The 11816-nt window shown below is 44.9% G+C and overlaps 1 protein-coding gene across 4 annotated transcripts in view; it reads left to right on the forward strand.

The window, feature by feature from the left end:
* The window catches only part of PPARG (peroxisome proliferator activated receptor gamma), a 127690-nt gene extending 118376 nt beyond the window's left edge, over positions 1-9314 (forward strand). For all 4 annotated transcript variants that reach the window (XM_007461549.1, XM_007461548.1, XM_007461550.1 and 1 more), the window contains one exon: positions 8860-9314. In XM_007461549.1, the coding sequence (XP_007461611.1) occupies positions 8860-9107 (248 nt within the window). In that variant the 3' untranslated portion in view covers positions 9108-9314. The remainder of the gene's footprint in view (positions 1-8859) is intronic.
* The last annotated feature ends 2502 nt before the right edge of the window (positions 9315-11816 follow it).

Raw genomic sequence — 11816 nt, forward strand, 5'->3', positions numbered from 1 at the left:
CAAAACCAGAGAATTGGGGGTGGGGGTGGGGGTGGGGGTGGGTAGGGAGAAGAGAAACACACTAGAATCATCGGAGAAACCTGAACTACACACACTCGCATGCACGCGCGTGTGCGCGCGCGCACACACACACACAGAGGCTTTTGTCATTTGTGGGACATTGAAGCATCTTTATCTGTGACTGCTTCAGAGATAAAATCCCCTCCTAACCCCAGGCCTGGTAGGCTGGGATCATTCTCTGTACTTGACCTCAGAGACAGACATGGGCTTGAAAGCCAAACTGCTGAGTCATTCCTGTCCCCACACCAGCATCTTGGAAGAGGCTCAGCCAGCCAGTCAGTGGGCCGCTTTGGGGAGCGCTTTATCATTTTGGGCTCTCACAATGTGTGTTTAAACTCTGGGTGACCCCAGGCAGACTTCCAGACTGGCACGGCACTCAGACAGATCCTCCGCGAGTGAGGGAGAGTGAAACCGGCCCGGTTCCAGAGGCCGGCGCAGGTGTTGAGGAGCCCCGCGCTCCGGGGAGAGCGCCTGCCCCCAGGGTCCCGCCGCGTCACCCACCGAGGCAGGCCGGGGCGGTGGGGGCCTGTGGCCTCCCCAAACCCCGCACCCCACCACTTGCTGGATGTGTTATTTACCTGCCTGAGCCTGAATTCCTTATCAGTTCCCTGAGTAAATGAAAGAACGTTCTGTGAAGCCTCTGGCACAATGCCTGGGACGCGGTAAGCACACAATAACTGCTCATTTTCCGTCTCTTCCCTGTACTGTATAATTTTAAGTAGCCCCACACAATCCTGCCAGAGGATTGCTTGAAATTTCACCAACAGCGTTCTTAAAATCCCTTAGTACCATATAAATACTCCTAAGGAGATAGCAGCTAATCCCTGTATCAGCTATCACTTTAAGGGGATTAGCTGTGGATGGAGAACAAAACCCCAAGGGACAGAGATACTGGAGGGAGGGAAGGGAGGGGAGAGCTCCGGGCCCTGCTGCCCCTGAAGGAGGTACCAACGAGCAGGAGTGTGGTGGGGAATTCTGTAAAGTTTGGGGGACATCATGTGTCAAGAGGTCATATTTAGAGGTTGGAGATCACGCCTGTGTTTTGAGGTCACAGGTTCTTCTCCAAGACGTTGCCAAGGAAGACGTGGGGGGAGGGGAGAGGTGCAGAGGACAAATCCTTGGCCACTTTTTATTTTGTTGACTCCCTTTGGTTTGCCGTTGGCATTTCTAGAGGCTAAGGAAGCAAGGGAGAGTCACTGGATTCGGAGCGTGCGTGTGTCAGGCCTGATGGGGAGGAAGAAATCACTCTTCATCTTTCCGCTCGAGCCTGGTTCCTCTACCTCCCAGTCTGGTGTGGGACGAAGAAGGGGCAGAAATTTATCTGCATCCCTCAGCTTGACGGGAGCCCGCTGCTCCCCTGGTCCGGACACAGAGAAGGGGAGCAAACCGTGGGGCCGAGCTTCACTTGAGTGACCACAAATGACCAGAAGGAGGGGACCCAAACCTCTGGTGAAAGGAGGCAGGAAAGATGGGACTTCCCAAGGGCGGGACGGAAGCCTCTGGTCCCGTTCCCATTCTGAAAGAGCTGGAAATAAAACAGGCCCCACGCTCCGTTCACTGCAGGTGCCGTTGAGAGATGAAACGAGCTCTGAACGCGGCAGAGAGGAAAGCGCTGCCCACCTTGTCACCAGATACTTTTGTGTTTTGTGCTGTAGTTGGGGAGGTGGCTTTTGGAGGTGGTACTTGAGCATCTGAGGTGGGGGGTCTTGGTGTGCAATTGCTACTTAATGGGCAGATAAAAGAAAATACGGCCTGGGCTTGGTTTCATTTTGGTGGTGGTCACCCGCGCCCCCCATCCTAGCCAAATCGTACGTGTCATTGCTGTGTCATTTTGCGGTTGTCTTTTGGACACAGACAGAGAAAGCATTTATTTAACTGTTGTTTAACAGGGATATGTTAGAACGGGGACCACTTCAGAGGCAGGGACTCCTCTAGCCACACGTGCGTTCACAGCAGACATGCTTGTCACCGATGATCTTTATCTGTTCGGTACAAGATCTCTGTTCTGTTGTTCCCTTTCCCTGATAGCAGCCATCAACCACAGTTCTCCCCAAATCATCCATTGTTCACACTTCTGATTAATTTAGGCTGGCCTTGCTAGGATTCTAGACACCACATCCCCAGCAAGGTGCAGTCCCAGGAGTGGAAAGGGAAAAGCATCTAGAAGGCGGGGTAGAGAAGAAGGGAGCAATTAAGGGCAAAAGAATAGGAAAGAGACAGAGAAGACCCAAGAGCATCGCAGAAATGAGAGGAGGAGAAAGGTAAGAAAGCAGAGAGGCACGTTGGATTGTACTGTTACACTAGTGCGAATAGAAATAGCTAACTTCCCGTGTGTCAGACGCTGCTCTGGGCACCTTCCATCTAGTAACTCATTTCATCCTCTCGACAGCACTGCGAGCTAGATTACTGTCATGTCTCCATCTTTTAAATGAGGAAACCAAGGTACAGAGAGGTTAAGGAACTCGCCCGAGATCACCCAGCAAGTAAGCTTTCAGGTTGAGATTCCAACTGCTTCTCAGTACACCAGTGGTGTTTGCTCTCAGCTTCCCATTAGAATCACCTGAAAGCTTTTAGGAACATTGGCGGTCATACCTCAGGCCAGGTCAATCGGAGTCTCTCAAGATGGGACCCAGGTATTAGTTTGCGTGTTTTTAATTTCCCCAGATGATTTCAGTGTGGAGGCAGAGTTGAGAATCAAGCCCTCACTTGGTCAAGCCCCGGTTCAAATTTAAATATGAAAAGAACGTGGGAAACTTTCTTAGGTTATTTTCTCTTAGCAGTAGGATGGTGGGAGGGAATTGCTACAGGCCAGACCAGTTTACCAAAGACAAACTTGGGTGAATTCAGAGTTTTGCCTCATGATCCCCATAATCCTGACAGTTAGACCAGGAAAGGACCGCAGAATCCCTAACACCGTCTCTAAGGAACAAGTGAATTTCGGCTCGGGGGCTTCTCTGTTTCATTATTGTTCTCAGTCCTGCTTACATATGTTCAACTACAAGAATGAGAACTTTCCCAAAACCCCAAACGTGTATCTGCATCAGGAATCATTTTCTCGTGCTCCTGAACTTATGCTCTACCAATAACAGCTCAGAAACCTCCCATTTCCCAGGTGCACACATGCCACCCCACCCCTGTTTACGCTCCGGACCCCATTCCCGTGGAAACTGCCTCTTGTCTGAACAAACACAGAGAATAGTAAAGTGTTACAAAGCTCCTTTACCTGACTCCTTCTAACCATGACCTTAGGAAAGAAACACCACCGTCGCCTTGAAAATTCACCCAAAACCCAGAAAGATAAGATGACTTGTCCAAAGTCACATGGAAGCTAAGTGGAGGAGAGATGAGATCAAGTCCTCAGTTTCCAAATCCACTCCTCTTTTTAACAGATCTGTGAACTTAGGAAGCAATGGAATAAAGGAAATTGGGGAGCGAGAGTAAAAGGAAGTGAAATGCAAAGTGTGAGCTCCCGAAGGAGCTCCACCCGCCTTCGGTTTCAGCCCACCGCTCAGCTAAGTTCTTTCATTGCCTTCGGGTCAATTTACAGCTGCCCAGCTATCAGACTCCTTTTTCCTAAATGCCCTGGGTACAATCCTTTTCAGATTTGTCTCCATCAGAAAGAAATCCAATAGGAAAAAACTGGGAACAGCATGACAGCAGCAACTAGAAAAGAAACAATACCATGCGCTTTGGTTTGTCTGCATCTCCTTCAGGAGATGCCCCTGTGGCCATCTGGCTCCCTGAGCGAGACCCCTCCTGAGAAAATCTGGTCTAGGGAAATGCCTGGCCCAGGTGGGCAGATCCCAGGAGGGTCCAGAGAATTTGAATCTGCTTCAGATAAGCTCTTCACTTAACAGAACCAGATCTGGATAAGATGGGAGCTTTGTAGATTTGCCCACAATCAACAGTGCTCTCTAATCAATTCCAGCACTGCACGATGGGGACCGGAAAGGTTTCTTTCCCAATTCTTTGCAGCCTGGGGAGTAAGGAACCGGTAATTGACTCCAGCTTCCTCCAGTGTTGGGTCCTGGAGCCTGAGTCAGCACGCACTTTCCCAAAAGGGCTTTCTAGGCAACCTAGGGCCAATGAAGGAGGTCCCTTGACCCTGATCCCATTCCAGACCCCAACTCTAACCCTCAGCAGGGTGTAGGGAGAGGACCTCAGACCAGCCTTCTAAGAGCAATACCTTAGCAGGCCCGGGGCCAATGGGAAAGGGAGAGGGAAGAGAAGGGACGCAGGACGGCTGGGTCTTTAGACAGATTTCTATGGCACGTTTGTGGTGCCCAGCTTAACTCAGTAAGTGTTCAAGTGTGAGTAGAAGGAAAGTGGAAAGAGAAAGACAGCCAGGGGAAGCAGGGAAGGCCTTGGAGCTGACTGCAGGGTAAAGGGTGGGGACAACCCTGACAAATCCCTTTTGCCCTTGACCCTAGGGAGTGCTTAAGACCAAAGGAAGCTTTTTTGCTTTTTAAATAAGCCAAATGTTTTAAGTTTAATGTGTAAGCCCGTTGATATACTTTTCTATTTAGATTTTGAGTTAATTTCCCCAGTTTAATTATGTGACTTTTGTAAAGGGAATTACAAATAAGAATAAAGCTTACAACTTTTGAACTAGGGTCTCAGAGATCACCTCTCTAATCCAGTCCTTTTCGTTTACAGAGGAGAAAATTGAGGCGCAGTGAACTTGATCAGTTTGCCCAAGGTCACAGAACTGGTTAGTGAGAGACCTAAAAGTAGAGCGACCACTTTCCCGCTCTCCTGCCCTCCGTTCTTGCCTTGACTGAGGCTCAGTAAGGGCGACAGTGGGACAGATCTGTAAATGATCTAACTTGTCACTAGAGAAAATATAAATCAGTGGCCACAAGATTTCAGCCAAACTTCATCTGTCACATCATAAAAAATAACTTGCCAAAGAGAGGTTTGAAAATCCAAACCAGATCCATCTCCACTCCTAGAGGGAACAGTTCCATTGTACTGCACGGCAGCCAAGTGTTTCCAGCAAGCCTGATCAGCTGCATTTGAGGGTTTGCTTGTTTGAACTGTCACGATAAGTGAAACCTAGTAGATGAGCATAATCTCTTCTGCAGAAGTTCTGAACCCACGGATGCTGCTCTACAGGAAGGAGAAAAGGCTCTGAGGGGCCAGGGCCCCAGTGAGCAGAGGGTCTTCACGAGGGTGTACACCGACGCCCCGACACAAAATGCTGCCACTGCCAACGCACATGCATTTGCTCTCCAGTCCAGGCCTTTGAAATCTGGCACGTCTGTTCAGGGGGAGGATCGGCAACCATTAAACCCAAGGCACCAATCCAGGATCTGGTTTTCCTTGAGGTGTCAGGGGGTTTCATTATTGCATAGCAACTGTGAGAAAGGACAGCTCCTCCAGGGGTGTGATTCTCTAGGCCAGGACTAAATCATCTGTTTCATTCTCAGAAGCTGAGATTCTAGCTAATGTTTCCAAAATTAAGTGCTGAAATTTAAAAAAAAAAAAAAAAAAAAAAAATTACTCCAGTCAAGGAGATGTTAGAGAAGTTGAGGGGAGAAAATCAAACTACAGGTAACTAACTGTCTGTAATTTACAAAAAGAAAAAAGAAAAAAAAAAAATTTAAGAGCATGTTTAGAGTTCCGAAAATCCCACCTGAGATCATTCTCCCCTTGCTCTCCTGTGTCTCACCTCAGCGGGTAAAGGTTGCTCGAGAGTTTACTAAATACAGGAAAGCGCTATTTCCGGAGACAACTTCTTTGTGCATTGATCCTGCCTTTAGGCTTGTTCACCAACCAGAAGAACCGTACTTTTCAATTCAGGACTCTTGGCTAGAACAGCCTTCTCACTCATAAACTCAGCCAACTGAGTGCTTCCTGTGTTTCCACTGGAGCCTCGGAGATGATCAAGACATAGTCTCTGCCCTCTGATCTCTCGTGGCCAAGTAGGGGAGATGAACAAGAAAATCAGTACCTATAATACAAGGTAATAAGAGTTAAGAGTATAGCATTCGGAATCAGATTCAAATTTCAGCAGTGCTGTTTACTAGCAAGTGGCAGATCTTGGGCAGGATCTAACTCCTTTCTCTAAATCTTCATTTTCCCCTCCTTAAAGCACTGACCTCATGGAGTTATTGTGGAGATTAAATGATATATTGTATATAAAGCCTTCAGTACAGTTTTTGGGAAATGATAACCACTCAATAAATGTAATCTACTAGGATAGTAGCAATTGAGGTGTTTGTAGAATGCTATGAGGACCAGAGAAAGGGGATTGGAAGAACAGGGGCAAGGAAGGGATGACCTCCAGGAAGGCTCCAGGACATAAGGACACAGGCTAGATTTTGAAGAGTAGGTTGAAATCAGTAGGATGGTTGGAGGGAAGGTGAGACTGCTCCCAGCAGGAGGAACAGAACGTGCCTAAGCACAGTTATGACAGAATGTAGGATGTTTGAGGGACTTGGTGTGGAAAGGGCTTAAGCAAAGGGCACAATGATAAATGGAGGCAAGACAATGAGGAACATTAAAAAGGGAAGTAAAAACTTTTATACAGTGCTTTAGTTTACAGTGAAGGGAAGAAGACTTAAAATGAGAAAAAGAGGGTGATTGGCCTTCAAGAGCTAAGCTTTGGAATCAGTACAAAGTACCAAGTGAGTGACCTGAATGTCATACGTAATCTCTGTGCCCCTCTGCTGAGCCTTAATGAGAAAACCTGATATTCTAACCAAACTTAGAAATTAGAAAAAACAAAAACAAACACTCAGACTTTCCACTTGGAAATCTAAAAACATGTCTCTATATGACTCTTAGATTAAAAGTGAAATCAAAATAGTAAAACAGACTATGTAGAAAAGAACTGTGAGAGTATGATTTACCAGAGCCTGTGGGGTGAAACAGAAGTGACACTCAGAGGAAATTTTAGAGCCTTAAACTCATCTATCAGAAAGTAAGAAATACTGAAACTAAATGAATTAAGTGTTCAACCCAAGAAATGAGAAAAAGGAAAAAAAAAAAAAACCTAAAGAAAGTTAAAAGAATGAATTAGCTAAATTGAAAACAAAAGGGAATTTTCAAAAACAGAGTTGATCAGTAAAACCAGGAGTTGTGCTTTTTTAAAAAGCAAAAAATAGATAAGCCTTTGGCAAGTCAAATTTTTAAGTGAGACAGTACACAAATAAAAAGCATTCAGTTAAAGGAGGTATATATAAGAATAATAAAAGATTCAGATTCTAAGAGAATATTATGTACAACTTTATTCCAATATAAATTACTAAAATTTTCCTTTATAAGTAGTAGAAAGCCTGAATAAATTAAAAGCTATAGGAGGAAAATTAAAGATAGTCAAAGATTTACCACCAGGCTCAGATGGTTCTGCAAATAAGTTCCAAGAAACCGTCAAGGAATAGATCATCACTACATAGAAACAGAAGGAAAACTTCTCAACTCAGTCTGTAAGACTAGTTAACATTTATTACCAAAAGAGGCAAAAGGTAGCACACACACAAAAAAAGACTCTGGACCAATCTCACAAATTAAAAAACCCTAAATAAAATATTAGCAAACAAATGCAAGAGTATAAGAAAACCTATTAATGTAATTCACTACACTAGATTAAGATAAAACCATATGGTCATCACTCTAGGTAGAAAAACTTTAAAACATTTGATGAAACGCAACAACATTCCTGACCAAAACAAACACTTTAAAACTATTGGGGAGCCAGGAGAAAAACCTATCCACCATAATCCAGTAAACATCATACTTGTGGTAAACCATTAGAAGCATTTCCTTCAAGGTTAGGAATAAAACAAGAATGCCTCCCAACACTACTATTATTTAATACCATACTAGAGACATTAGCCAATGCAGTATGGCAAGAAAAAGAAATGAGAACTATAAACACTGGAAAAGAAGAAATAAATAAAACTGTGATTATTTGCAGATGCAATTGTCTGTCCAAAAATTTTTTTAAATCTGTGATAAAAACTATTTGAATTGACAAGAGTGAAATTGGAATAGATTCAATATAACAAAGCCAATCATTTTTTTCTAAACATCAGCAGGGATACATTAGAAAATGTAATGAAAAAGAAGTATAGAATACAAGAAAGTAAAGAAGTAAAAGAAGAATACTAGAAAGTATTTAAGGTTGACTCTAAAAAGATCTACATGAAGCAAAAACATTAAAAACTTAAAAGTAATTTAAGCTTGCCATTTAAAAGTTCAAATAAGGAAAAGTATAAAGAAGAAAGTGAAAATTACCTGCAGCCTCACTAATCAGAAGAAGCCTATGTTAAAATCTGGTCTGTCCTTCCCAAGTGTAACAGTATTTGAAAACTATGTCTTGTCTCTTCGAAAATGCATGAGCTATATTAAGCAAAAAGAAGACAAAAATCTGTGTTAAAAGTGTGTTTAAAGTAGTGGTAAGAAAGTAAGTAGAGGTTATAAAACATAGACTCATCAGGAAGGAACAGAAGTTGAAAATGAGATTTCTGAGTGAGTAGAAACATGCCAGCAGAAGAGTCCCCCGTCTGGTGAGACAGTGGCCTTGCCACCCTCTTCTGTCAGCTGGTCACACAGATTTAGTCTTGGCCAGGAAGAGAACGGCCCTGGAAAGAGCTTTGATAGTCTTGGTTTTCATTCCATTCTCCTTGTATGCAGTTCTTGCCCACTATCTGCTTTCCTTCCCTCCATACCCTATTTTAGAACCAAAGCAGAACCAACAAAAAGTGAGTTGTTTGGCTGAATATGCCTCAGATGTGGAGCCAGAGAATTTTGTAACTGAACCTGCTGTTCTGTCTTCCATTTCTGCTCCCCCAGACCGCCCCGGTTTGCTGAATGTGAAACCCATTGAGGACATACAAGACAACTTGCTGCAAGCCTTGGAGCTGCAGCTCAAGCTGAACCACCCCGAGTCCTCTCAGCTCTTTGCCAAGTTGCTCCAGAAAATGACAGACCTCAGACAGATTGTGACAGAGCACGTGCAGCTGTTGCAAGTAATAAAGAAAACAGAGACGGACATGAGTCTTCACCCGCTTCTACAGGAAATATACAAGGACTTGTATTAGCAGAGAGTCCAAGTTCACTGACAACATTTTCCTTCTTCCAATTGCACTATTATTTTGAGGGAAAAATCTGACACCTAAAATATTACTGTGAAAAAGCATTTGAAAAAGGAAAGGTTTTAGAATAATAGATCTATTTTATGCATATTGTTTATAAAGATACATCTACAATTTACTTTTAATATTAAAAATTATTACATCGTGAAATTGCTGTTGTATTTGAAGACTGAGTCTGCTGTGTCCCCCACTCCACCCTCCAGGCTTTTTTTCCTTTTATCTCCTCCCCCTTCCTTCCTTCCTTCCTTCCTTTTCTTTTTCCTTTCTTTCTTACACGTGTGAAACACTGTGAATGGAATTGCTGATCAATTTTCATTCTCAGTCAATTTTTTATACTCAATTTACAACTTTTCTGAACCTTCTATCTGCCTTAAAAATCACAACTAAGAATGGAACTTGAGGACCAAAAACTGCTCAGAGCATGTGTTTCTTAACCCAGAAGTACTCGTCTGGGGCGTATCCCTAGGCCTACCAAGAATTCAGTCTTCTTTCCCAATCCCAGCGAAGATTTTCACTCACCAGCAGCAGCCCTCTAACAAGATACCAAGGCATGTGCAAATACCCAGTGGCAGGTATTAACGGCTAGATGCTGTGGGTAACACAGAAGTGTTATAAGATGTGGCACCTGCCGAAAAGAGCTTACCATTGAATTGAGGAGAAAAGATGAATCCTTCTTAAAACAGTACAACCATGTGCCAAATGAATGGTTCAGACTCCAAGTACTCTAAGAGTTCAGAGTAATGAAGATTGGAAAAGTCATGAGTGACTGTAAATTCATTCAGGGGGTCTTCAAAGGATGTGTTGGACTTGGGATAGGTAGACAGTGGAAGAGAAGACATTCTAGGAAAGCAAAATCGCAGGAATAACAACAACAAAAGGAAACAAAACCAAAACAAAACACGAATGAGGGAGAAGGGCCGCATTCTGGTCCCGACGTACGTGGAGCAATGTTGCTACAGGTATTCCTGCTGGCCTCCTTGGGACCACCTTGCCCAGGGAGCTCTGACTTTTGTAACCTGAAAGGCTAATTATCTGTTTAGGTAATGCATGCCTCCCCAGCAAAATAGATGATATGTTCCCTAAAAGCAGGGACCTTCTTGGCATAATGCACAGATTTGTTGATTGAGGCCACCAAGTTCATTAGCATTGCTTAGCCATGAACACATATGATGACTTTGAAGAACGCCTCTCAGCAAACTATGCTGAGGTCTCTCTTCTCTAGGATGATTCTTTCCATTGACCTAAATTATCCGCCTGCCGCTTCTCACCTAGTTTATCTTTCCTCGTGGTGTTGATACTGAGGAGGACATAACTTTCGAGGCTTTCAAGCCAAAATATCAGGAACGACCTTTTCATCCTTTACCCCAAAATAAACAGATCTCCAAAGAGTTAGGCTAGAGCAGTGAGTCCTGACCCCAGCCCTAAATATGCAAGATCCCTAACCCTTTAGGAGAGACAGCTTCTGAGCTCAGACCTTTAGAACCAAAGGACTGAGGTCGTTGTATAAGTGACCTCAGAACGTTGGAAAGGAAAGTGACAAATTCAGTCCATCATGGGGCTGTTTTTTCTTTCCTTGATGCCAAGCAGCTAGCGGCTTCCCTGCTGTGCCTCCTGGAGAGTTATCACTGGAGGATTCTGAGAAAGAGAGAGGGTGCGGGCAGTAGGCAAGGTGAGGATTCCACCTCAGAGGAGATCCCTTGTTTACAGGAGGGCTTGAACAAAGAGCCTTTCAGTGCAGCCACGGCCAGTCCAAAGCCTCTCCACGTTCTCGGGGCTGTCCTTGCCAACGCAGGGAAGAAGGGAGCCGCTCTCAGCTCTTTGGCACTGATGGTTAGCATTAAATAGCTTTTAAATCCTGGCAGCTTTCAAATTCCCATCTCTCTGACTTTTTCCCTGTGGTTTGGACGGTCATTTGCTAAATATTTTACGACACGTCCTATGCAGCCTCCAGAGCTCCCGCTCCACTCTCTGGACTCCCTCTCCCCTCTCTGGACTCCCTCTCCCCCAGGATGATTCACAAGTTCATCAACAAATGTATCATCAGTTACTCACAGCACTTTCTCCGGACACAAACACACTTAGGGATTTGTGTTGACAAAAATAGGAAGAAAAGTAACCATGGTCAAGAGCCAAAAAAAAAAGGAAGAAAGAAAGAAAAACGGTTTTGAGGCTCCCACAAGGGCCCTTCCCCAGCACCCGCCTTGGATACGGCCTGGCTCCTCCCCCATCTCCCCGCTGTCCATGGAACACTGGAGCGGCGGGGCACCCAGGGCAGAAAGCGTATCTGCACACCCTGCTTCTCTAGACAACGATCGGAAATGGGGGTGACCCAAGGGCTTCTTGCTGAGGAGCAAAGGACTGGGGCTCTTCAGTAAGAACTTGAGCTGGGAAGCCAGGCTGGTGCCACCCTGCAGATGCTCCATCGTCAGCTCGGGGGCAGAAACCGGAGGGTCGGCTACATCAACTCCACTGAGGGCAGCAGGGCTGAGGGACCAGACTGCTGTGTAGCTTTACTTAGTTGCTCCTGGATTCCAGTGCCTTTTTCCGGGCCCCTCGAGGCTACCAGGCGAATCTTTTTTGTTGCCAGGCCCTAACTTGCTTGTGTCTCCTGCCGTGTGGTGCTGGTAAAGCAGGGCAGGGCTGACAAGGTTGGAA

Source organism: Lipotes vexillifer, unplaced genomic scaffold, assembly GCF_000442215.2.
Source record: "Lipotes vexillifer unplaced genomic scaffold, Lipotes_vexillifer_v1.1 scaffold889, whole genome shotgun sequence".
NCBI lineage: Eukaryota > Metazoa > Chordata > Mammalia > Artiodactyla > Lipotidae > Lipotes > Lipotes vexillifer.